Below are 27500 nucleotides of genomic sequence, written 5' to 3' on the forward strand. Positions count from 1 at the left end.
TCGGGCCCAGACAAGCCGGCGGCGTTTCTGGATGTTGCTGATAAATGGCTTTCGCTTTGCAAATTAGAGCTTTAACTTGCACTTACAGATGTAGCGACAAACTGTATTTAGTGACATTGGTTTTCTGAAGTGTTCCTGAGCCCATGTGGTGATATCCTTTAGAGATTGATGTCAGTTTTTAATACAGTGCCGTCTGAGGGATCGAAGGTCAAGGTCATTCAATGTTGGTTTCCGGTCATGCCGCTTACGTGGAGTGATTTCTCCAGATTCTCTGAACCTTTTGATGATATTATGGACAGCATATGTTGAAATCCCTACATTTCTTGCAGTTGCACTTTGAGAAACGTTGTTCTTAAACTGTTTGACTATTTGCTCACGCAGTTGTGGACAAAGGGGTGTACCTCGCCCCATCGTTTCTCGTGAAAGACTGAGCATTTTTTGGGAAGCTATTTTTATACCTAATCATGTCACCCACCTGTTCCCAATTAGCCGGCACACCTGTGGGATGTTCCGAATAAGTGTTTGACTAGCATTCCTCAACTTTATCAGTATTTATTGCCACATTCCCTAACTTCTTTGTCACGTGTTGCTGGCAAAAAACAAAATGTTTATCAGTACGAACATCAAATATTTTGTCTTTGTAGCATATTCAACTGAATATGGGTTGAAAAGGATTTGCAAATTATTGTATTCCGTTTATATTTACATCTAACACAATTTCCCAACTCATATGGAAACGGGGTTTGTAACTTAGATATTGGGTTTTACTATGTAAAGCGCTTTGAGTCACTAAAGAAAATCGCTAAATAAATATAATTCCTGACCTGTCCTGTAGAAGAAAGTGAGGATGAGCGGCCTAGAACTGTTAATACCGCTACTATGCTAGCAACGTCTGATCCACTCCCGCTAGCTTGTGGCTCGCACCTGGGTCATGTGTGACATTGTTGTAATCCTGGAAACAGACAGAAAGCTGGGCTGACAGATGTCATCCCTCCGAGGAAGCGCCTCCATGTTCCTGATTGACGGTCAAAGCGCCAAAGTGCAAGGTCTGTCCTTGGGAATATGCTAATTGCGACTCGTGAATATTGATGAGCTCCTCAATAAATGATGAGGTGTCTGCTAAAAGGTTTATAATCCACTGAGTGATTGGTGAAGGAAACAAAACAATCCTCTTGTTTTTTTTTCCATCCCTTCAGAATCAGCAGGATTTTCTATCAGCAATGCGTTCGAGTTCCGCATGCTAGCATGTCTCCTTGATTTACTCTAGCTGTGTTTCAGTTTGTGCACTTCTGTACTTACACTTCAATAAGTATACTAAGTACAGTGCATACTTTGTTATTAAGTGTGTGATTTCTAGTCATATTAAAAGTCTTAAGATAATGATAGTTTGTATTAGATTTTCATGTCAGGAATTCATATTAGTTTCAAACTCTGATGGATTAGGATGATTAAAGACTGTTTTTTTCAAGAAGAGAAGCTTTCTGAATTGTAACATTTGGGGAATGCAGCCAACGATCCCATGCTAAAATAGTGCTCTAAAAACTACAAACCCCAAAACTAGTGAAGTTGGCACGTTGTGTAAATGGTAAATAAAAACAGAATACAATGATTTGCAAATCCTGTTCAATTTATATTCAATTGAATAGACTGCAAAAACAAGATACTTAAAAATCAGTTCCCAGTTGCTTTTTGTATTTTTTGAAATTTTTTTCTAAATTTTACCGGTCCCGTTAGCATCGCCGGTATCGCCATCCCACTGAGAAACTTTTTTTTTTTTTTGCAAATAATCATCCATCCATCCATCCATCCATCCATTTACCACTGCTTGTCCCTTTTGGGGTTGCGGGGGGTGCTAGATGGCAACCTGTCCAGGGTGTACCCCGCAAATTATCATTAACTTGGAATTTGATACAACACATTGCAAGAAAGTTGGCACAGGGGTATTTTTACCACTGTGTTACATGGCCTTTCCTTTTAACAACACTTGTTGGGGAACTGAGGAGACCAGTTTTTGAAACCTTCCAGGTGGAATTCTTTCCCATTCTTGCTTGATGTACAGCTTAAGTTGTTCAACTGTCCCCGGTCTCCGTTGTGGTATTTTAGGCTTCAAAATGCGCCACATATTTTCTATGGTAGACAAGTCTTGACTACAGGCAGGCAAGTCTAGTACCCGCACTCTTTTACTAAGATGCCACGCTACTGTAACACATGGCGTAGCACTGTCTTGCTGAAATAAGCAGAGGCGTCCATGATAATTTTGCTCAGATGGCAACATATGTTGTTCCAAAACTTGTATGTACCTTTCAGCATTAATGGTACCTTCACAGATGTGTAAGTTACCCATGCCTTGGGCACTAATACACCCCCATACCATCACAGATGCTGGCTTTTGAACTTTGTGCCTATAACAATCCGGATGGTTATTTTCCTTTTTTGGTACAGAGGACACAACGTCCACAGTTTACAAAAACAATATGAAAAGTGGACTCGTCAGACCACAGAACACTTTTCCATTTTACCTCAGTGCATCTTAGATGAGCGTTCAGGCCCAGTGAAGACAGTGGCGTTTCTGGGTGTTGTTGATAAATGGCTTTTGCTTTGCATAGTATTGTTTTAACTTGCACTTACAGATGTAGCAACAAACTGTAGTCACTGACAGTGGTTTTCTTAAGTGTTCCTGAGCCCATGTGGTGATATCGTTTACACACTAATGTCGCTTTTTGATGCAGTACCGCCTGAGGTATCGAAGGTCCATAATATCATTGCTTAAGTGCAGTGATTTCTCCAGATTCCCTAAAACTTTTGATGATATATAGACCTTAGATGGTGAATTCCTTGCAATAGCTCGTTGAGAAATGTTGTTCTTAAACTGTCGGACAATTTGCTTACAAAGTGGTAACCCTCGCCTCATCCTTATTTGTGAATGACTGAGCATTTAATGGAAGCTGCTTTTATACCCAATCATGGCACCCACTTGTTCCCAATTAGCCTTTTCACCTGTGAGTGAACCGGCTAATTGTTTGATAAGTGTTTGATAAGCATTCCTCAACTTTCTCAGTGTTTTTTGCCACTTCTGTCAGCTTTTTTGAAACTTGTTGCAGGCATTAAATTCAGAATGAGCAATATTTGCAAAAAATAACAAAGATTCTCAGTTCGATCTTTAGGTATCTTGTCTTTGCAGTCTATTCAATTGAATATAAGTTGAAAAGGATTTGCAAATCATTGTATTCTGTTTTTATTTTACGAATTACACAACGTGCCAACTTTACTGGTTTTGGGTATTGTAATTCCCCCTTTTAGGATTAAGGCGCCACAACATGTTTCTTGATGTAGAGCTTGCTTGTAAAAAATTATTTTGGGCCCACTCGACCAAAACATATTCCAAAAGATGAGGTGGCTAAGAGGTTAGAGCCATGGACTTTGTGGTCTACACAGGTGGGTTTCAAAATAATGTTAGGGTTTTAAGATAGGGCTGTGGTTTTAAGCTTGGATTTGGCTTTCATATCAGGGTTTCAAGATAGGGCTGGAATTTTAAGTTTGGGTTGAGGTTTCAATTAAAGCTAGAGTTGGAGTAGACAATCAACCCGTTACCTTTTTCATGATAAGCAAGCGCGCTACCATTTGAGCTAATTTCCCCTGACGGGACCATGGACCATCACGCATTTTGTGATGTAAACCCCACAAACAGAAAGTGTTTCACTTCATTTTAGTAAACAAAAAAGTAATAATTGCACAGATAAGGAGGCTAAAAGGTTAAGCTCCTGTTTAAATCCCATCCTCATCAGGCTTTACATTTTCCTAAAGTTGTTGCAAAACTACAACCGTAAGGTTCCCCTTTTATAAGTATATTTCAGGTCAGGTTTCCAGTTTTGGTTTCATATTCGGGTGTCCTCGATCACATTCGTACGAAGACAAGATATCATCTTAGCAGACAGCATAAGGGCAGTATCGTTAAAATGTTTGAATAAAAATGACAAATATAGTTAAGTTAAGTTGAAGTGCCAATGATAGTCACACACACACACACACCAGGTGTGGTGAAATTATTCTCTGCCTTTGACACATCACCCTTGATCACCCCCAGGGAGGTGAGGGGAGCAGTCAGCAGCAGTGGTGGCCGCGCCCGTGAATCATTTTAGTGATTTAACCCCCAAATCCAACCCTTGATGCTGAGTGCCAAGCAGGGAGGTAATGGGTCCCACTTTTATAGTCGTTGGTATGACTCAGCCGGGGTTTGAACTCACAACCTACCAATCTCAGGGCAAACACTCTAACCACTAGGATACCATGATCATAATAATGGACATATAAATATTGTAAACCGTACAAAGGATGGCACATGCTACCATTCAACACGGCAGGGATCAGAAACCTGAACCCTTTAAATCGGGGGCCAGCAACCCGCGGACCTCGTGGCTTCCTGGAGCATTTTTTAAAAAAAGGATTGGCCCTGTGATGAGGTTGCGACTTGTCCAGGGTGTACGCCGCCTTCCACCCGAATGCAGCTGAGATAGGCTCCAGTAACCCCGGCAACCCGAAGAGGGACAAGCGGTAGAAAATGAATGGATGGATTGATTGAAATTGGAAAAAGAAATTGGTAAAATGTTTTATTTTTATTTTAGCATGTTTTTTTTTTGAGGACACACATGACACAAACCTTTTCCAATTGTGTGTATGCTTCACTGATGAGAGGATTTGGTGAACATAATTTTGTCTTATTAATTTCAGCAGTCCTCGAAATCACCATAGTGTGGACTGTGACGCTACAGTTTGTTTACATGTATAATTTTCCACTCCTTCTTTGTCTCATTTCGTCCACCAAATGTTTTATGCTGTGCGTGAATGCACAAAGGTGAGCTTTGTTGATGTTATTGACTTGTTGGAGTGCTAATCAGGCGTTTTAGGTCAGTGCATGACTGTAAGCTAATCAATGCTAACATGCAATTTTGGCTAGCTGTATGTACATTTTGCATCATTATGCCTCACTTGTAGGTATATTTGATCTCATTTAATATCCTTTACTTGTATCTTCTTTGTACATAATTTATATTTGCATGTTTCAGATAGTTTTGTGTTTGCCATGTTGTTCCAGACCACAGCAAACGTTACCTAGCTTGCCAAAGAGAGTATTAAATCTATTAGACAAAGACAGCCTGTTGTTTCCTTCAACTTGGACACACACATACCTTTGGCCATTAAAAGCCAGTCGTTTCCAGGAGTTCTCACCTTCTGAGGAGCCTCTGATTCAATAATGGTTTCTAATGTTGTAAAAATGTGTAGAATAAATATTACATGTTAACATTTCTGTCAACAAAGACTTGCAGCAGCCTGTGACGCATAGTCATTTGATAGTAGGCTGTTATAGCTAATCTAGACACTTACATCATGTGTTGCCTTCACTTTAAGACTCATATAAGATTTTTCATTTTTTGCAGCTCCAGGCAGGTTAGTTTTTTGTATTTTTGGTCCGATATGGCTCTTTCAGCGTTTTAGGTTGCCGGCCCTTGGTTTAAATGCTGGTTCAGCATTTCTAATTGATATTTTAGGTAGGTATATAGTTAGGTTTGGGATTAAATGGTTAGATTTTGGTTAATTGTTTGTGTGAATAATATGTATAACTGTATTCACTAGTGATGATAAAGGCTACATTTTCATAGGCCAAAATATTTGGTACACACCTGGCCTAAAAATTATCCATCCATCCATCCATCTTCTTCCGCTTACCAGAGGTTGGGTCGCGGGGGCAGCAGCCTAAGCAGGGAAGCCCAGACTTTCCTCTACCCAGCCACTCCGTCCAGCTCCTCCTGGGGGATCCCGAGGCCTTCCCAGGCCAGCCGGGAGACTTAGTCTTCCCAACGTGTCCTGGGTCTTCCCCGTGGCCTCCTATCCTGACCAGACGACCGAACAACCTCATATGGCTCCTTCCCTCACTCGTGAAAGCCTGAAAACACCTAAATACTAAATAATTAATGTGAGTGTGAACGTTGTCTGTCTATCTGTGTTGGCCCTGCGATGAGGTGGTGACTTGTCCAGGGTGTACTTCGCCTTCCGCCCGATTGTAGGGGAGATAGACACCAGCGCCCTCCGCATCCCCAAAAGGGAATAAGCAGTAGAAAATGGATGGATTTTGGACATCTTTTATTTGTACCCCAAATAAGAGGGTCATCTTATATTACAGCTTTAATGAGAAGATCAAACGTTTAGCATTTTGGTCCCTTTATTTTATAATAACCACATTTCAAACAACTAAACAACCAATATCAATCTAAACACTTTGCTGAAGGAATCATCTTTTAATTATACAAATCAAATGTACAAATTCAAGACAAAAAAAAAACAACAATTTAAAAGCAGCTCGACTGATTTCACCAGCCAGCCTGACCGGACTCCAACTAAACAACATAAGAACACTTTGCTACTAACATTAAAAAAAAAAAATAAATAAGATGCATTTAGAGAATGAAAAAAAACAAAACAATAAATAAAAAGTTTAATGCAGACAACTTAGAGAGGATGTTTGCTGTCATTCTGTGACGAGACGTTTGCTTGGACCAACATTAAACAGTCAATTCTCCCATTTGGCGTATTTTCCCATGCAGGTGCAAGCAGAGCTGAATGCGGTCAAATGAAAGAAAAAAAAAATACTACAACGCTGGGACAAAATGGAGGAAATGCAACAAGACAAACAAAATGTTTGACTGTGGTTGTTTTATTTACAGCGAGGATGGATGCACACCAGCAGGGCCACTCATCCATCCACAACATGTGCAACAACGTTCAAACCTGCGCTCTCAACATTGTCATCCCATTACACCAGTGGTTCTTAACCTTGTTGGAGGTACCCAACCCCGTTAAGTTTCATATGCGCATTCACTGAACCCTTCTTAGTGAAAAATAAAAGTTTTTTTTTTTTTTAATTCAAGACAAAGTTATGGGTTTTTGGTAACACTTTAGAATGGAGAACATATTCTAAGTAACAAATACTTAATTTAGAGGTTTTTGGACACTAGGGGAACATATTCTAAGTAACAAAGAGTTAATTTAGAGTTATATGGTTAAGGTTAGTGTTAGGGTTAGAGCAGGGGTCGGGAACCTTTTTGGCGGAGAGAGCCATGAAAGCCCAATATTTTCAAATGTATTTCTGTGAGAGCCATTTAATATTTTTTAACCCTGAATACAACTATTTTTAAGTAAGACCAACATATTTAGAGTATAATAAGTCCCTTATTCTTTTTAATAACATTGTTTTTCTGAAGCTCGACTTGTCCAGGGTGTACCCAGCCTATCGCCCGATTGTAGCTGAGATAGGCATCTTCGCCCCCCGCGACCCCAAAGGGAATAAACGGTAGACGATGGATGGATGGTTGTTTTTCTGAAGCTAACCAATAATAAATACAACATACTTCTTAATGCGACATCTTGAACTGGTGGGGTAAGAAACGCATGGTCGGATTAAAATGTATGAGAATGTTTTATATTTTCAACGTTGTTTTTAACACGTACCATGAATTGATTTACGTGGACCCCGACTTAAACAAGTTGAAAAACTTATTGGGGTGTTACCATTTAGTGGTCAATTGTACGGAATATGTACTTACTGTGTAATCTACTAATAAAAGTTTCAATCACTCAATCAATCAAAACTGTGATTACCAGTGGAATTATTCATTACTTGTTTTGCATTGTCAGCTAAGATTTATCTGAGAGCCAGATGCAGTCATCAAAAGAGCCACATCTGGCTCGAGAGCCATAGGTTCCCTACCCCTGGTTTAGAGGCTTAGGGCCAGGGTGAGAGGGTTAGGGTTATAATGAGGCATTAATAAGTACTTAATAATGACTAATTCAGAGCCAATTTGTTACTGATTTGCATGTTAATAAGCAACTAATTAATGGTGAATATGTCCCCCATACTAAAGTGTTACCATGTTTTTTTACTGGTGAATAAAATGAACCGTGCATAAACATCACCTTGTTCAAAGAACAAAACTGACACAGTGCATAAACTCACAACAAATTACACAACTGCAAATCCGTGTGACTGCTGCTGTTGCCGTATCCGTAATACGCCGATAGGTAGAACTTTTTATTGACACGATGAGTCGGGTGTGTTTTGACCTCCACCGAACCCCTGAGGCCGACTCACCGAACCCCTAGGGTTTGATCGAAGCCAAGTTAAGAACCACTGCATTACACCGTCACGTTTGCTCGGGTAACAACGGAGGAAACATTCTTGTCTTCCAATCAAGTGCTCGGTACCCCGCAAAAGCAGGGTGCCCAAAAAGTGGTGTGTCACCGTTAACCTTTGTCCCCGGTGGGGTAGGAACACAGAAACTAAGTTAACTACAGCCTCTCTGTGACAAGAACCTTCCTTCCTCATCCCGCCTGACCCAACAAAGATACTCAGGTTTAAAAAAGGCGGGGCTTGTTTGCTGTTGCACGTGACTCCTCCCTGCCAGGTGAGTGACGCTGGCAGGGGGGGCGGAGCCAAGGCCACGTGCGTGTGTGTGTGTGCAAGTGTGCATCCAGCATGGAGAGGGAGACAACATTCAAGGCGTAGAATATTCTAAAAAGTCAAATACTGTACATTAATCACATCACAGCCTGCAGCCACACAAAGCTGGAAAAAGCTTTCATAAACATTTTCTTCTTCTTCTCTTCCTTTGTACAGTAAGTCCTTCAATGTGACAGAAGCCAACGCCTGTCGCAGTAAAAGCACACGTCTGTGTGAGGACTGTTCTTTAAGCACGCACACACACACACATGCACGCATATTCTGACAGGTCGTGGTGTCCGTCAACACAAAGCCGTGTGTTTCGTTGTGCGTCCATGTGTTCCATTGATGGCCGATCAGAAGGAGCTGAGCGCCTCCAAGGCGACCTCATAGCAGAACTTGTATTGTTCCTGTCAAAACAGAGAATGATGTTTAAAAAAATAAAAAAATTCATCTCACTCGTTTTGTGTTCAGTTTTTTTTTTACTATAAAAGAACACAACTTACGTCACGTACCAAAATATACAAAACCCAATACGAGTGAAGTTGGCACGTTGTGTAAATGGTAAATAAAAACAAAATACAATGATTTGCAAATAATTTTCAACTTATATTCAATTGAATTTAAATCTCATCTTAAAACTTATTTAAATAAATACCTTTTTTTAGACCAGTTGATCTGCCTTTTCTTTTCTTTTTTCTCCTATGTCCCCCCCTCCCTTGTGGAGGGGGTCCGGTCCGGTGGCCATGGGCGAAGTACTGGTTGTCCAAAATCGGGACCCAGGATGGACCGCTCGTCCAGAGTCAGGACCCAAGATGAACCGCTCGCCTGTGCATCGGTTGGGGACATCTCTGCGCTGCTGATCCGCCTCCGCTTGGGATAGTTCCCTGCTGGCTCCACTTTGGACGGGACTCTCGCTACTATGTTGGATCCACTTTGGACTTGATTCTCACGGTTACGTTAGATCCACTATGGATTGGACTTTCACAATATCATGTCAATATCATGTTAGATCCGCTCGACATCCATTGCTTTCGGTCCCCTGTTGGGGGGTAGAGGGAGTTGCCCCAAGGTTTCTCATAGTCATCATGGTCGACGTCCCACTGGGGTGAGTTTTTCCTTGCCATTATGTGGGCCCTACCAAGGATGTCGTTGTGGTTTGTGCAGCCCTTTGAGGCACTTGTGATTTAGGGCTATATAAATAAACATTGATTCATTGATTGATGGATTGAATAGACTGCAAAGACAAGATATCTAATGTTCGAGCTGAGTTAACTTAGAATTGAATGGCAGCAACACATTGCAAAAATGTTGGCACAGGGGCATTTTTACCCCTGTGTACCTTTTTAACAACACTCAGTAAACATTTGGGAACTGAGGAGATCAATTTTTGAAGCTTTTCAGGTGGAATTATTTCCCATTCTTGCTTGATGTACAGCTTAAGTTGTTCAACAGTCCAGGGTCTCTGTTGTGGTATGTTAGGCTTCATAATGCGCCACATGTTTTCAATTGGAGACAGGTCTAGACTACAGGCAGGCCAGTCTAGTACCCGCAATCTTTTATTATGAAGCCACGCTGATGCACCAAGTGGCTTGGCATTGACTTGCTGAAATAAGCAGGGGCGTCCATGATAACGTTGCTTGGATGACAACATGTTGCTCCAAAACCTGTATGTACCTTACAGCATTAATGGTGCGTTCACAGATATGTGAGTTACCCACCAATACACCCCTATACCATCACAGATGAAGGCTTTTGAACTTTGCACCTATAACAGTCCGGATGGTTCTTTTCCTATTTGGTCCGGAGGACACCACGTCCACAGTTTCTAAAAACAACTTGAAATGTGGAGTCGTCAGACCACAGAACACTTTTCCACTTTGCATCAGTCCATCTTGGATGAGCTCGGGCCAAGCGAAGCCAGCGCCACTTCTGGGTGTTGTTGATCAATGGTTTTTGCTTTACAAAGCAGAGTTTTAACTTGCACTTACAGATGTAGTGACAAACTGTAGTTACTGACAGTGGTTTCCTGAAGTGTTCCTGAGCACAGGTGGTGATATCATTTACACACTGAAGTCACTTTTTGATGCAGTATCGCCTGAGGGATCAAAGGTCCGTAATATCATCGCTTACGTGCAGTGATTTCTCCAGATTCTCTGAACCTTTGGATAATCTTATGGACCGTAGATGGTCTAGCTCATGGAGAAATGTTGTTCTTAAACTTTTGGACAATTTGGTCACGCATTTGTTGACAAAGCGGTGACCCTCGCCCCATCCTTGTTTGGGAATGACTGAGCATTTCATGGAAGCTGCTTTTATACCCGATCATGGCACCTACCTGTTCCCAATTAGCCTGTTCACCTGTGGGATGTTCCAAACAAGTGTTTGATGAGCATTCCCCAACTTTCTCAGTCCTTTTTGCTACTTGTGCCAGCTTTTTAAAAACATGTTGCAGGCACCAAATTCCAAATGAGCTAATATTTTCAAAAAATGACAAGTTTTCCAGTTTGAACATTAAATATCTTGTCTTTGCAGTCTATTCAATTGAATATAGGATTTGCAAATCATTGTATTCTGTTTTTATTTATCATTTACACAACGTGCCAACTTCACTGTTTTTTTGTTTGTTTTGATGTTATGTATTGAGAGTAAAAAAAGAAGACAACTTCCTCACCATTGTCTCCACCATGTTGGTCTTGTTGTTCCTCAGCGTTTTGACGGTGTGAAACACGTCTACGATGTTCTGCTGCTGGATCATCTCGTTGATGCTGCACATGGCACAGAACGTTCCAGAACGCCCACCGCCGGTGCTGCAAGGATGTCTTTGTCATTAAACAATACCAATAAAAACTTCAAAAAGAGCAACATTTTCATTAAAGCTTCCAAAGAAAACAATTTGTTTGGCACACTTCCATCGGCCAAACAAATTGCAAACTAAATGGAATTGCAAAGCCTTTCAACAAAGGGGCGATTTTTCGTAATCAAGTGGAATTATTGATCTGTGATCTTTTATTCATGAGTGTGCACACATCACACTTATACACCTTTTGGTTTCGTTTAGCTTGTTAGTTGTTAACCTCTATTGCTTGGTCTTCATCAAATGAAAACAATAACCAGCAAGAAGTCACTTTAGGATCACGCTAAGTAAAGAAGGAGATTTGTGTAGAAAATGTATTATTACTCAACTGTAATGTTTTATGGAAAAAAGTGGGAATATTTGGGAATGTGGAAAGTGTTCGCTTGAAGGTTTTGATTGGGCTCTGGAATGTGGAAATACATTTGTATCTATGTTTTCGTATGGCCTACTTTTTGTACGAGTTGCTTTCCGCAGAAAAGTTTTGCTTAAACTTCAGCCTGATTTTTGGTTTATGGATAAACCGTCGTACAGCTCCTGACGGTTAGTATTACTATTTTAAATGATCATAACACCGGGATTGATAACATTTTATATAATCACAGACCGGTGATACAACTCATTAGATAGATAGATAGATAGATAGATAGATAGATAGATAGATAGATAGACAGATAGATAGATAGATAGACAGACAGATAGATAGATAGATAGATGGATAGTACTTTATTTATTCCTTCAGGAGACTTCCTTTAGGAAAATTAAAATTTTCAGCACTATCCCATTCAAGATCAGAAAAACGTTACAGGGAGACAGAACAGGATCGCTGACGGGTCTGCCGACTTCCGGCGCCCCTTACAAAAAAGGTGAGATACAGGTAAACAAGGGGAGGGAATGGGAGGAAAAAATAAAAGATTAAAATAAAATAAAATACAGTAAAACAATTTTTTACTGGTAAATCAAGCTAGCACTAGCTAATTAACTAGTTTAAATGCTAACACAATATTAATGTCTTTCTCCATTTATAAACAACATACCCCGAAGATTACAATTGGTACAAAATGCGGCTGCTAGACTTTTGACAAGAACAAGAAAGTTTGATCATATTACGCCTATACTGGCTCACCTGCACTGGCTTCCTGTGCACTTAAGATGTGACTTTAAGGTTTTATTACTTAAGTATAAAATACTACACGGTCTAGCTTCATCCTATCTTGCTGATTGTATTGTACCATATGTCCCGGCAAGAAATCTGCGTTCAAAAGACTCTGGCTTATTAGTGATTCCCAGAGCCCAAAAAAGTCTGCGGGCTATAGAGCGTTTTCCATTCGGGCTCCAGTACTCTGGAATGCCCTCCCGGTAACAGTTTGAGAGGCTACCTCAGTAGAAGCATTAAAGTCCCATCTTAAAACTCATTTGTATACTCTAGCCAAGGGTTGTGATCGCTTGTGCACCCCAGCTTTCCGAGATTCTTATTTTGTTAGCGCAGGCAGCATGAAGCAGGGCTTTTATTGTGAAGATAGGAAATGCGCAGTTGGCCTTTACAGTTTTGACGGAAGGTACGGCGCGAGAGTCTGTTGAAATAAAAAGTTGTTCTCGCTTTCCTCTATGTAATTTTTTTCTTAATAATGATCTCGCAGCAGCCAGCGTCATCTCACAAGACCTACGGGTGCCGTGAATGTCAATCAAGCAAGCTACAGAATTTGCCGCCAATGTTTTTCTTGTAAAGTGTATGGAAGCTGGATAAATAAGATGCCAAAAACCAACCACTTTCATGTGGTATTGTACAGAAAGGAGGACTTTTTTTCTCCTCCATTCAAAAATGTGGGCGCTATCATCACTACTGTCTGATTCCAATCAATGCAAGTCATCAGAATCAGGTAATACACCAACTTATATTCTTATCTTCGTGAAAGAAAGACATCTATATGTGTTACACATGCTTGTATTATCATTAAACACATTAACTTGTTAACAGAAACGTCTCTTTCATATATAAATAGATATAAATGATATTTATGAATGAGGTACATCCCCTCGATTTGGTCAATTGAAAAGTAGCTCCCCTGCAGAAAAAGTGTAGGCACCCCTGCTCTAACCTTTAAATAGACCCCCCTTTTAGACCAGTTGATCTGCCGTCTCTTTTCTGCTCTGCCCTACGTAGAGAGATTATCAGCTGACCATAGATGAGGCGCTAGCTGTTCAAAGTCGGAACCCGGAGTGGACCACTCATCAGTTGATGACGTCTCTGCACTGCTGACTTGTCTCCACTCAAGATGATCCCCTGCTGGCCCCACTATGATCCACTCGACGTCCATTGCACCGGTCGCCAAGGAGAGGGGGTCCCCACATCTGCGGCCCCTTCCAAAGTTTCTCATTGTCATCCCCTTGGGTTGAGTTTGTTCTTGCCCAGATGTGGGATCTTAGCCGAGGATGTCGCTGTGGTTTGTGCAGCCCATTGAGACACTTGTGATTTAGGACTGTATAAATAAACTTTGATGGATACTCCGGCTTCCTCCCATTTCCAAAGACATGCACCTGGGGATAGGTTGATTGGCAACACTAAATTGGCCCTAGTGTGTGAATGTGAGTGTGAATGTTGTCAGTCTATCTGTGTTGGCCCTGCGATGAGGTGTTGACTAGTCCAGGGTGCCCTCCGCCTTCCGCCCGATTGTAGCTGAGATAGGCACCAGCGCCCCCCGCGACCCCAAAGGGAATAAGCGGTAGAAAATGGATGGATGGACGGATGATGTATTGATTGATATGAACCTATATACACAAATCACTCCTCAATTTAATTGTTTACATTAAACCTACAGACTTTGGCATCTTAGAACAGAGTGATCGACAACTACACGAAGGAATAATGACAACAGCAAATGAACTTGCGTGACGTCACATAAACCAGAAGTGATACGTCTAAAACCTGATTTTGGATTTATCATTAAAAACACACTCTAAAAAAACTTTTAAAAATTAAAATGAAGAAGATAAAAATATCCAAACACTCAAATAAAAGTAATATTTAATAGTTAATATTTATTCTGCCAATAAGAGTACATTGTATGTCTATTTTGCTGTATGTTTTATTTAAATAAAACCTGGTTCAAAGTTTTAAGTGTGTATAAGTACTTTTGAGCACATTAAACAGTACCATGATAATAATATTAACTGGGATAATTTGGGTCACAAAGACCGTGATATGAAATATGTATATCTTTACATCCATACTGTATCGGTTATCGTAATAAGACTGCGACAATGAGTCTATAAAATTATTAATACATTGTTTACAATGTAAATGATGCATAGACTCTGTCGGTTAATGCATGGTTTACAATGATTATTAATTGTTTAATATGATTCTTTAACAATGTTAACACTGTTCTTATGTTCACAACATTGTTAACAATGCATGAATCACTTTAGTGGGTTAATACGATTGTTTACAACATTGTTCTCATGTTGTCAATGGAAACAATGTATTAATTGATTGATACATTGTTTACAATATTTACATTGTTTTTATGTTTACAACATTGTAAACAATGCATTCACCAATTTGATCAATTAGTACATTGTTTACAATGTTTACATTGTTCTTATGTTTAAAATGTTTACATTTGTACTTACAGGCAGTGCACCACTGTTCTCCCGTCTCCGCCATCATACTGCTCCTGCCACTTGGCCAGCCGCCTGACCAGCTGCAAGATGGAGCGCTTGGACAGGGGAGTGTCCCTGTAGGCCGGCCAACCAATGAACTGGAAGTGCTGCACCAGGCGATAGCCGTCCTGAGGCTGAGAAAAAGGCGAGGCAGGTGTTGAAACGGAACATTGGAAAAGTCATGAAACAGAACAATCTAAGTCCACTCTGCTGATTGTTGACAAATATACCAGGTGCTAGTTTATGTAATAATCTAAATCTAAATCTAACAATAATTGCAAAATTGGCCATGACACAAATGCATGCGATTTCTAGGGATGCTGTGGAAAGGGCAAAAAGTAACCAAGCAAAACAAAAATTAAAGTACATATTTTTTGTAAAATTTGGGGGTGCTTTCAGCTGGACTCGGGCGAACCCCAGCAGGGCCTGCTGCTCGTTGAAAAGAGCAATACTTTATCGAACAAAGCAATCTAAAGAGGTCTGTGTGGTCATGGATTTTTTGTTTTACGAATGGGAGTGTAAAATAAATTCTCGGTTTATCGGAATTTTATTTTGAAATACAAAATATACAATTGAAAAATAAAACCTTATTTTTTAGTGCTTAGAAACAGTGACTATCTAAATTGGTTTGATTTTAATTTTAGATTTCACACAAACAAAAATCACAAGCCAGCAGGAATGAAAAAAAAAATACTGGACATTTTTCACATTACAACACCTGAACCGGAAGTTGATATTTAAAGACAAGATTTGTGTGGTGTTGCATTCTGCGCTATTATGATCAAATATCACAATGACAATATCCATCCATCCATATTCTATCACTTATTCCCTTTAGGGTCATGGGGGGTGCTGGAGCCTATATCAGCTACAATCGGGCGGAAGGCGGATTACACCCTGGACAAGTCGCCACCCCATCGCAGGGCCAACACAGATAGACAGACAACATTCACACTCACATTCACACACTAGGGCCAATTTAGTGTTGCCAATCAATCTATCCCAATATGTTTTTATATATCAACATAAGATACAACACTGGTATCAGCCTTCAATATTGGCCAATATTGATATTGATCCGATCTGATATCAGCAGGAATCATACATACTTATATATTGATATTTTTTGTGTAGTGTGAAATGCAAGAAAAGTTTTCATCGAGTGAAATTAGTCAAACAGAGAAAATTGGTAGCTATGAAAAACACTAATACAGTTATTATTAACTGTCTGCAGTGGACTTATGCTTTTTTTATAGCACCTTGTGACCACAATATGGACATGTTTGTTACTGGAAACTTTTTAATATGCTTCTGACTTGGAGACTTTGCATGTGTAGGTAATGTGCAAATAGGATCATTTGATACTTTCTACATTGACAATGTGCTGTTTTAGAATGCAATATTGTTCAATATAGGACAGTTATTACGTATGTCTCGCACGTGTGGTGTTGTGTGCTTAGCTGTTGTGTAGCTGCTAGCTCCAAGTTGCTTATTTCTGGAATGTTACTGACCTCACTTTGGTCTCACGTGCCGTCCCTGCCTCTAAATATGCGTGGTGGTCAAGCTAGCTCTGTTCTCAATGGGTACTGGGCGCGATTTAGTATTTCTTGAATAACAAATGTCCTATGCTTGTGTGGTTTTCGGCTGTGCAAATTGTTCAAATCGCGGAAAGGATATTCGTTTCTTTAGAGTTCCTTCAGAGGTTATCACAAGGGCCGAAAAGTGCAAGATTTGTGGAAATGACGACCAGACAAGTAGCACACACTCCAGTCCAATGGAGCAGAGTCGAAGCATGCAGGAGTTTGCAATGATCACCTGGTTAAAGGTCTGTTTGATATACTTTTAACGTTTATTATTTCCCAATGTAAGTATTATCTTGGTATTGTTCGTATTTTTGCTACCAGTGTTTCGTGAAGCACCAACTTAGAATGTCTAAATAAAAGAAAGCTAACGTGAACAAAACCTAAAAGCTTTGGCTTTTGCCATAGCCAGAGATCATAAATGAAGCTTTCAGCACATACACAATGTTGAAATTTATCATTATATTTTCGGTCCTTCATTCTGCTAAACCGGAGGACCTCTCTGCAAAAACCATGAAACAACGCAACGACTTCAGCAACATTATGCAGACTCATCTATAATCCATGCAAGATGAAAATCCTCCGCAAAGGGAAGATACACCTATTCCTATGAACTTCCAAATTAGTCATAACACTGCGGTGAGAGCCTGGTGCCACTACAACAAAGTCGTTATTTATTATTGAAGTGTATTTTATTTTGTTACGGTTTAAATAATACGACTAGTAAGGCTTAATAGTATGTGCAATATTACAACGTGTGTGGTTGTGAAACGCACTTCTACACACCTTTTTTGAGGGAGAGGTCAGGTTGTCATAGTTGTAGCTAGTCCTCGATTAGGTGGATCAGCACCAGCCCCACGGTTAACTCTGAGTAAGGGTAAGTGTCAAATGTATTTTTTTTGTGTGTATATGTCCAATTACTTGTTACATTACTCCACACTCTACAAAGCAATGGTTTATGTAAAGGATAGCTTTTGTCTCATTAATAATACTTAATGGAGAATAGGAAAACTCCTGATTTAAAAAATATTTAGGTGACTAGTTGGAATGTTAGGGGGCTAGTCCATCTTAGATGAGCTCGGGCAAAGCAAAGCCGGCAGCGTTTCTGGGTGTTGTTGATAAATGGCTTTCACTTTGCATAGTAGAGTTTTAACTTGAACTTACAGATGTAGCGACAAACTAAGCAAATTGAAGGAGGTTATAAACAGAGTTAAATGTCTTAAATCAAAGATAGTGTTTCCACAAGAATCACACTTCACACCCTCGGACATTAAACAGGTCCAAAATCGTTGACGTGGCCTGGTGATACATGCATCGTACAAAAATTATGCAAAGGGCGTTATTTGATTCTTGAATACATACCATATTAAGTGACCAAAACAATACAAGTAATTGTTCAACTCAGCCTACTTCCACTGAAACTGAATTTAGTAAGCATATATGGCCCAAATGAGGATGATCCTACATTTTTTGAAGATTTTTCTTTCTTACTTTGTCTACAGTACATGGAAGTTGTATTGTTAGATGATGCTTTAATAGCACACTGGAACCAAAGTTGGTTCGCTCTACGGGCGTCGTCACTACCAAGGCTCAAACTAGAAAATTAATCAAACAATAAATAGCTGATTTTAACTTGGTTGAAAAATGGAGGTAGCGTAATCCAAGTAATAAAGAATATTCTTGTGACTTGCCTGTGTTTAGGTCTTGCTCTCGCCATAATTATTTCCGTGTGCCCTGTATTTTGCAGTGGTGTGTTGGGGGAGCAGCACCAGCAAAAGGGACTTAAAGGCCTACTGAAACCCACTAATACCGACCACGCAGTCTGATAGTTTATATATCAATGATGAAATATTAACATTGCAACACATGCCAGTACGGCCGGTTTAGTTTACTAAATTACAATTTTAAATTTCCCGTGGAGTTTTTTGTTGAAAACGTCGCGGAATGATGACACGAATGATGACGCCTGCGCGTGACGTCTTGAGTTGGAGGGGACATATTAGCGCAGCACCACTAGCAGCTAAAAGTCGTCTCTTCTCAACGCGCAATTACACAGTATTTTGGACATCTGTGTTGCTGAATCTTTTGCAATTTGTTCAAATAATAATGAAGAAGTCAAATTAGAAAGATGGAGGTGGGAAGCTTTAGCTTTAAGCCACACAAACACACAGTGATTCCTTGTTTAAAATTCCCGGAGGTGAAGCTTTACCATGGATCAAAGCGGTCAAGCGAACATGGATCCCGACCACTTGTCAACCGGCAGATTTCGGTGAGAAAAATGTGGTAAAAAGTAGCCTCTTACCGGAGATCAATGTCGTGCTGCTGCTGCCGTGACTAATTCCTTCAGACACTGGCGTCAACACACCCGTGGACACACCCTTCCGACTATCAGGTACTATATAATCTCACTAAAACACTAGCAACACAATAGAAAGATAAGGGATTTCCCAGAATTATCCTAGTAAATGTGTCTAAAAACATCTGAATCGCTCACAATGCAATCACCTTTTTTTTCTTCTTTACTTTATTTCTTTATTTTTATTTTTTCTAGTCCTTCGCTATCAATATCATCAGCCACAAATCTTTCATCCTCGCTCAAATTAATGGGGAAATTGTCGTTTTCTCGGTCCAAACAGCTCTTTTTGTTGGAGGCTCCCATTAAAAACAATGTGAGGACGTGAGGAGCCCTCACACGGGTGACGTCATCGTCTGCGACTTCTAGTACAGGCAAGGCTTTTTTATTTGTGACCAAAAGTTGCGAACATTATCGTGGATGTTTTCTACTAAATCCTTTCAGCAAAAATATGGCAATATTGCAAAATGATCAAGTATGACACATAGAATGGACCTGCTATCCCCGTTTGAATAAGATAATCTAAATACAGTAGGCCTTTCAACTGGATAGACAGACGGATCTAGAAGGCCGGCCAAACTATTGGCACGCAGTTGGAGGCCTTTGTGTCAGTGATGGACAGGAGGACACGGGACAAACTGCTGGCCATCATGGACAATCCTGCCCACCCACTCCACCAGACAATTGAGGGACAGTGGAGCTCATACTCCAACAGGCTCTTTCAGTTTCGTTCCCACAGTGTTCGATTCAAAAACTACTTCATTACGCACTACATCCAGCTGTATAATCACTCGCCATACAGCAATAGATGATATCTGTCTATTACCTGACACCTTCCATGTTAGCTACCCCTCTTTGTTTATAATGTATATTTTCTGCTAGATCTACTCTTTATTTTATGCTGCCCTTTTTTTTTTTGCTGCAGCTGTTACATATACTGTAATATTGCACATAGGGATTTGTTATATATTGTATATATTATATAAAAATAGAATATATCAGTATATATTATATGCTGTATATGTAATATGTAAATAAAACATATACAGTATGTTATATTTTATATTGCTACCATGGTACATTTTTATTCTTCTCTATACCTGCATTATCCTTTCCATCCTTTGTAACTGAGCTACAGTTTGGAACAATTTCCCTTGTGGATCAACGTTTGTCTAAGTCTAAGTATCACAAGTGCTTGTATTTAAAGTTGAAGCATGCTAGTATGATGTCATAGGAATTAGTGATCACGCAGCTGTCTCACTATAATGCATATCGAGAAATGTTTTCATACCCCGCCAAATTGGCGCTTATGAGTGAGTTCGCTACAAACCCCAGACTTTGTTAACCACATGGCCAATAAAATTGATACTTACTTTGAATTCAACACTGATGAAACCAACCCTAGTATAAGATCTGAGGCATTTAAGGCGTATATTAGAAGTGAACTAATTAGCTATACAAGTACAAAATCAAAGGAAAAAGAAAAGAAATGGAAACTTTAGAAAAACAAATTAAAGACTTGGAAATCAATCAATCAATCAATGTTTACTTATATAGCCCTAAATCACTAGTGTCTCAAAGGGCTGCACAAACCACCACGACATCCTCGGTAGGCCCACATAAGGGCAGGGAAAACTCACACCCAGTGGGACATCGGTGACAATAATGACCCAGTGGGACGTCGGTGACAATGATGACTATGAGAACCTTGGAGAGGAGGAAAGCAATGGATGTCGAGCGGGTCTAACATGATACTGGGAAAGTTCAATCCACAATGGATCCAACACAGTCGCGAGAGTCCAGTCCAAAGCGGATCCAACACAGCAGCGAGAGTCCCGTTCACAGCGGAGCCAGCAGGAAACCATCCCAAGCGGAGGCGGATCAGCATCGCAGAGATGTCCCCAGCCGATACACAGGCAAGCAGTACATGGCCACCGGATCGGACCGGACCCCCTCCACAAGGGAGAGTGGGACATAGAAGAAAAAGGAAAGAAACGGCAGATCAACTGGTCTAAAAAGGGAGTCTATTTAAAGGCTAGAGTATACAAATGAGTTTTAAGGTGAGACTTAAATGCTTCTACTGAGGTGGCATCTCGAACTGTTACCGGGAGGGCATTCCAGAGTACTGGAGCCCGAACGGAAAACGCTCTATAGCCCGCAGACTTTTTTTGGGCTTTGGGAATCACTAACAAGCCGGAGTCCTTTGAACGCAGATTTCTTGCCGGGACATATGGTACAATACAATCGGCAAGATAGGATGGAGCTAGACCGTGTAGTATTTTATACGTAAGTAGTAAAACCTTAAAGTCACATCTTAAGTGCACAGGAAGCCAGCGCAGGTGAGCCAGTACAGGCGTAATGTGATCAAACTTTCTTGTTCTTGTCAAAAGTCTAGCAGCCGCATTTTGTACCAACTGTAATCTTTTAATGCTAGACATGGGGAGACCCGAAAATAATACGTTACAGTAGTCGAGGCGAGACGTAACAAACGCATGGATAATGATCTCAGCGTCTTTAGTGGACAGAATGGAGCGAATTTTAGCGATATTACGGAGATGAAAGAAGGCCGTTTTAGTAACGCTTTTAATGTGTGCCTCAAAGGAGAGAGTTGGGTCGAAGATAATACCCAGATTCTTTACCGTGTCGCCTTGTTTAATTGTTTGGTTGTCAAATGTTAGAGTTGTATTATTAAATAGAGTTCGGTGTCTAGCAGGACCGATAATCAGCATTTCCGTTTTTTTGGCGTTGAGTTGCAAAAAGTTAGCGGACATCCATTGTTTAATTTTATTAAGACACGCCTCCAGCTGACTACAATCCGGCGTGTTGGTCAGCTTTAGGGGTATGTAGAGTTGGGTGTCATCAGCATAACAGTGAAAGCTAATACCGTATTTGCGTATGATGTCACCTAGCGGCAGCATGTAGATGCTGAAGAGTGCAGGGCCAAGGACCGAACCCTGGGGAACTCCACACGTTACCTTAACGTAGTCCGAGGTAACATTGTTATGGGAGACACACTGCATCCTATCAGTAAGATAAGAGTTAAACCAAGACAGGGCTAAGTCTGACATACCAATTCGTGTTTTGATACGTTCTAATAAAATATTATGATCGACGGTATCGAAAGCAGCGCTAAGATCGAGGAGCAGCAACATAGATGACGCATCAGAATCCATCGTTAGCAATAGATTATTAGTCATTTTTGCGAGGGCTGTCTCCGTGGAGTGATTTGCCCTGAAACCGGATTGAAAGGTTTCACATAGATTGTTAGACGCTAAGTGTTCATTCAACTGCTCCGCAACAATTTTTTCAAGGATTTTTGAAATAAAGGGAAGGTGAGACACCGGTCGGTAGTTTACCATGAGGTCAGGATCGAGGTTAGGTCTTTTAAGAAGAGGATGAATAACCGCTTTTTTGAATGCCAGGGGAACAGTGCCCGAGGAGAGTGATAAGTTTATAATATTTAGCACTGATGGACCTAATAATACAAAGAGCTCCTTGATCATTTTCCCAGGAAGAGGGTCAAGTAAACATGTTGTCTGTTTTATTCCATTTACACGTTGTAACAATTCCTCTAATGTTATTTCCTCAAAACGAGAGAAACTATTTTGGAGGGCAGTATCCGCCGTATATACCATCGTATCAGTGTTAATAGAACCCCGTTGTAGCTGGGACGCATTGTCTTTAATCTCCTTTCTAATGACTTCAATTTTCTTACTAAAGAATTGCATAAAGTCATCAGCTGAGTGGGTTGAGCTACTGGAAGGGGTCCCTTGTTGGGTTAGCGATGCTACCGTACTAAACAAAAATTTAGGAAATAAACCTTACTGCGAACTATGACTCTGTTAAAGAAAAAGAAGGACCGACTGATACCAAGAACCCAATATAACAAACTGTCAGCTGACAAAGTAGCACTTGTTGGTCTTTTGTGGTTGAGGCAGACTATGCATCCATCCATCCATCCATTTTTCTACCGCTTGTCCTTTTTGGGGTCGCTGGCGCCTATCTCAGCTGCATTCGGGCGGAAGGCGGTGTACACCCTGGACAAGTCGCCACCTCATCGCAGGGCCAACACAGATAAACGGACAACATTTACACACTAAGGCCAATTTAGTGTTGCCAATCAACCTATCCCCAGGTGCAGGTCTTTGGAGGTGGGAGGAAGCCGGAGTACCCGGAGGGAGCCCATGCAGTCACAGGGAGAACATGCAAACTCCGCACAGAAAGATCCCGAGCCCGGGATTGAACCCAGGACTACTCTACCGTCCAAAGGCAAAACCTAGTAACTCACTTCTAGCTGATTTTGAGAAAACAAAGGAAAACCAATCTATCTTGATGCTGTCTTACAAAGATCTACAAAGTCATCAAACGTATAGATGATTTCTTGAGCTTTCATTTTCTTGCCGATTGAGCCATGGATTGAATCTGCTCTCATGAACGTGTGCCCTTTCTCCAGATATTTTATCACAATCTCGGGTGGGCCCCATTCTGCGTTTGCACATTGGGCAAGAGCCGTGTACAGCGTCCAGTTTTTATTTTGACCTCCACAGTTATCTGCCCAAAAGAGTATGCAAGGGGAAGAATCAAGAACAATACATTTAATGAAGGTGCTTGCAACGTCCTGGGCCAATCTTCCAAATATCCCCTCGTGCCATAATATCACATAATCAGGTTGACCGTCGGCCCCCATTCGTGCAAATGTCTCATTATAGACAATAAGGCGACTGACAAAGAAGCTCCGATTGGTCCCTTGAGATACTAGGTTTTTCTGTTGTATCTACGCGGTTATGTGGTAGTTGATAGGTCCTGCCATGCGCGTAACAGCTTACTTACGGAACAAATTACAATATCGCATACACTAATGTAAAGCATATCACCTAGGAACTCCAAAATTATTATCAGCTCAGTTTTGACCAAAATTGAGTTACTGGGTTTTGCCTTTGGACGGGAGTACTCAGGACCTTCGTATTGTGAGGCAGACGCACTAACCCCTTCTTCCACCGTGCTGCCCTGGGGCAGACTCGTTACGATCAAGTAGAGAAAGCTGGAAAAACTGCTATCTTGGCAAATTAAAAAGATGCAATTGGAAAGACCAATTGCATTAAGACTTCACACAACTAGGATCTACTGGAAATAAATGACAGCATTAGAGGGTATTACCAAATGTAATATAAATCAGAAACATCTAAAACAATAGACGAACAAAACACATTTCTAGATCTATATCAATTTCAAACATTAACAGATTAGATTGTGATTTAACTATTGAATCCATTTCAAAGGAATTCAAAACAATAAGAGCGCGATTGTAGCTGGGATAGGCGCCAGCGCCCCCCTAGACCCCAAAAGGGATTAAGCGGTAGAAAATGGATGGATGGATGGATGGAAGAGCGCTAAGGTGCCTGGACCTAATGTTATAAAAAGATCAAAGACAAGTTACTTGCCCAAATTTTATAAATGTTTACCATTGGCAATTATAACATTGATTTTAAAGCAAGGCAAACCCTCTACAGAACATTCTTCCTTTCAACCCATACGTTTAATGGGGGGTGTGACACTAAAACAATGTGCAAATTGTTGGCAAAAATACACATCTTACAGAAAAAGGCCAATTTTAATTTTATTACTTAGCTTCGTTATCTTATGATGATGAATCTTCTACTGACAAATTAAAAGCATTGCAGGGGACAGCGTGGCGCATTTGGGAGAGTGGCCGTGCCAGCAACCTGAGGGTTCCTGGTTTGATCCCCAGCTTCTACCAACCTAGTCAACGTCCGTTGTGTCCTTGAGCAAGACACTTCAACCTTGGAACAATTTGCACCAGTCTCTCCGTGATTTTGACTGTGTTGAAACTTTTAAGAAACATTTGAAAACTTCTCTTTTTATGAAGGCTTTTAGTTAATGCGCCTTTTAAGTATAATTTTAAATCCACTTTGTATCCTTTTTATGATGTTGCTCCTGATTTTTTAAATTCAATTGCTGTTTTATTTTACCTACGTTTTGTAAAGCGCTTTGTGATTTTTTCTGTGAAATGCACTTTATAAATAAAATTTAACTTACGTACTTTATTGACTTTGGACTAATGTAGGCCAAGAGATTGATTGCATTATTTAAAAAAAAAAGTACGATCAATAAATCTACGAATAAAGAATGGCAAACTATGTTGCATTGGAAAAACTGACTTACAATGCTGGAAGGATGGCAGAGGACATTGAAGATATGTGGAAACCTTTACTTGACTATATCAGGCAATGGGGTACACGGCCAACTACATCATAATACAATGTGGATGTGTGTAATGTTCATTTTTATTTTATTTTATTTTGTGTCTTTTTTATTTTGTGTTATCTCCTTTTTTCACCAAAAATTGAAAATCAATGAAAAAATTGTGGAAAAATAATAGCGCTAAAAGACGGAAGAAAGGGAACCGTTGCTTCCGCAGTAAAAATGTAAAAGTGACGCCAGCGGCAGTCATCTTATTTCCTCCTTAATTACTTTGACTGAAATGATTCATTTTTCACGTCGAAAAAGCTTGTTGTTCTCTCACTAAACGTCCTTTAATTCAATTTCATGGCACTTTTTGCTCGACTGGGCCCCGAGGCATCTTGGCATCCGTCGGACTGAAACAGAAAAAGTCTGCCGCCGCCGTCAGGCCGATTTTCCGTGGCGGGCTAAGACGAAAGCAGCGCGTATCTTATGTTTCTCCCCTTCCCTGAGAGGAATGTTTGGAGCCTCTGGTTTTTATAACAACCTCCCCTCTCTGCACCTGATGGCTTGGCGGCCGGCTGGCAATGATTCCGACTATTTCACGCTCTGCTGGCAATATGTGCGGCCGGCGAGATGCTGAATGTGGAGAGCGGGGGCGGCGGGTTGATGAGGCAACACTGGAGTCTGCCGACAACAGGGCGCCGCTAAAGTGCGAGCCTTATTGATTGAAAGGACAATGAGACGAGGAGGACGGAAGAGAACAGGGGGCCGAGGGTAGGGGGTCCTCCAGAGACTCACTTGGCCTAGTTTGATATGCTGTGTGACAAATATGTGTGGTGACCAGACGGGAGACGTACCCTGGCCATGTTGCAGATCCTGAAGATGCGATTGATGATGTCATCGTCGATGTCTGCCGAGATGAATTCCACCTGAATGGGACCATAACAACACGAGCTTTTCTCCGGCCAGTACTGCATACACAACTGAAAGAGAGGTGGAGGAGGAGAAGGAGGAATACAATAATGTTAGTCACATTTACTGCTGACTTCATGGATTTTTTTTTTTTGACACGTTCTGATGATTTATTTAATGCCAAGTGCTCGCTGGCATACATTGCATTTGAGAGGAGTAAGGCCTGGTGCATGGCAATGAAGTTGTAAAAGTTCAGATAATATATGTTGTTTTAATCAAATCAGGAATGTATAACATTACCTACACCCCCTTGCAAAAATGGTTCATTCCTTCTATAGCAGTGGGCGGCGAACAGGCTTCATCCGCCCCGTTGGATGAGTTTGCTAAGTATAAAAATGAGCCGGAATTTTTGAATGAAACAAACCGCTGTTCTAAATGTGTCCACTAAATGTCGCAATAGCAATTATTTGTATCTTTGTAGAGGATGCTACATCCATCCATCCATTTTCTACCGCATATTCCCTTTAGGGTCACAGGGGGTGCTGGTGCCTAGCTCAGCTACAACCCGATTGTAGCTGAGGATGCTACATATGGAAAAAAAAAAAAAACGCATGATGTCAAGGAAAATGAGCAAACTACACAAATAACATCCTGTAATTTGATTTTGATATTGTTTAATCTTGATGGATTGCAAACTTACACCAATGAGTTGACTGATGAACATTATCACATAATTTATTCAGAAAGTATAAATAACGACAAATAAAGATAGAATACTACTAACTGCAACATGTTACTATAAAAAAAAAACCAACAACAACGACATTATGATTTGTACATTTTCAGAATGCACTTGTTCTATTTTTAAACAATGAAAACAATCTGGGACAGAATAAACGGTTTGTGGGTCACTTTACTACAACTTCCCGTGTCATGTGATTCGCGAGACCTCGTAAAAGTACGTGCTACTTCGCCGGAATGCGGAGCTACGACGATGCGTATCAGAACGGGGATTGTCGGACGGTGGAGACGCTCTGTGTTGGCGGCATTCGCAATCCGGGGTTTTTTTCCACTTTTGCATTACATAGCACATAATTGTGGTGCTTTTAAGGAACTTTGGTTAAAGTTCAAAACAGCAGTATCACTAGGTTTTAAAGACAGGGGAGGTTTAACCAACAGGCGATGCACCAAAATAATAATTATAAAAAATCATTATAAATATATTTTATTATGATCAACTAATAGAAATCCTAAATTAATCAGATAACCTCACACTATAGAGTAAAAGGAAACTTGACATATTTATAATTCTATTTAAGTGAATCATGACAGGTTGTATGATTATACAAATTGACATTCAAAATACATTTTTGCCTGGAGCAAGCTTGGCCATGGCCTTGTTTCACGATGCGTTGGCGTACCTGTGTAGCGTCCATTTCGTTG

At 40.5% G+C, this 27500-nt stretch overlaps 1 protein-coding gene and 1 long non-coding RNA gene across 3 annotated transcripts in view; one reads left to right on the forward strand and one right to left on the reverse strand.

Moving 5' to 3' along the window:
- Positions 1-15610, forward strand: part of LOC133535026 (uncharacterized) — a 27095-nt gene extending 11485 nt beyond the window's left edge. The window contains exons 2-3 of one of the 2 annotated variants that reach the window (XR_009802129.1): positions 6720-6838; positions 14981-15610. This is a non-coding gene — a long non-coding RNA (uncharacterized LOC133535026). Of the gene's footprint in view, positions 1-6719; positions 6839-8668; positions 8938-14980 lie in introns of those variants that run through there. The other variant, XR_009802130.1, reaches the window with a different exon arrangement.
- ptprt (protein tyrosine phosphatase receptor type T) overlaps positions 6122-27500 on the reverse strand; it is a 489779-nt gene continuing 468400 nt past the window's right edge. The window contains exons 33-37 of the mRNA XM_061874425.1: positions 27479-27500; positions 26003-26128; positions 14979-15142; positions 11166-11301; positions 6122-8901 (exon numbers count right to left, since the gene is read on the reverse strand). The exon at positions 27479-27500 is cut by the window's right edge and continues 110 nt beyond it. Of these exons, the coding sequence (XP_061730409.1) occupies positions 8848-8901; positions 11166-11301; positions 14979-15142; positions 26003-26128; positions 27479-27500 (502 nt within the window). The 3' untranslated portion in view covers positions 6122-8847. The remainder of the gene's footprint in view (positions 8902-11165; positions 11302-14978; positions 15143-26002; positions 26129-27478) is intronic.

This window comes from Nerophis ophidion, linkage group LG16 (genome assembly GCF_033978795.1).
Source record: "Nerophis ophidion isolate RoL-2023_Sa linkage group LG16, RoL_Noph_v1.0, whole genome shotgun sequence".
Taxonomy (NCBI): domain Eukaryota; kingdom Metazoa; phylum Chordata; class Actinopteri; order Syngnathiformes; family Syngnathidae; genus Nerophis; species Nerophis ophidion.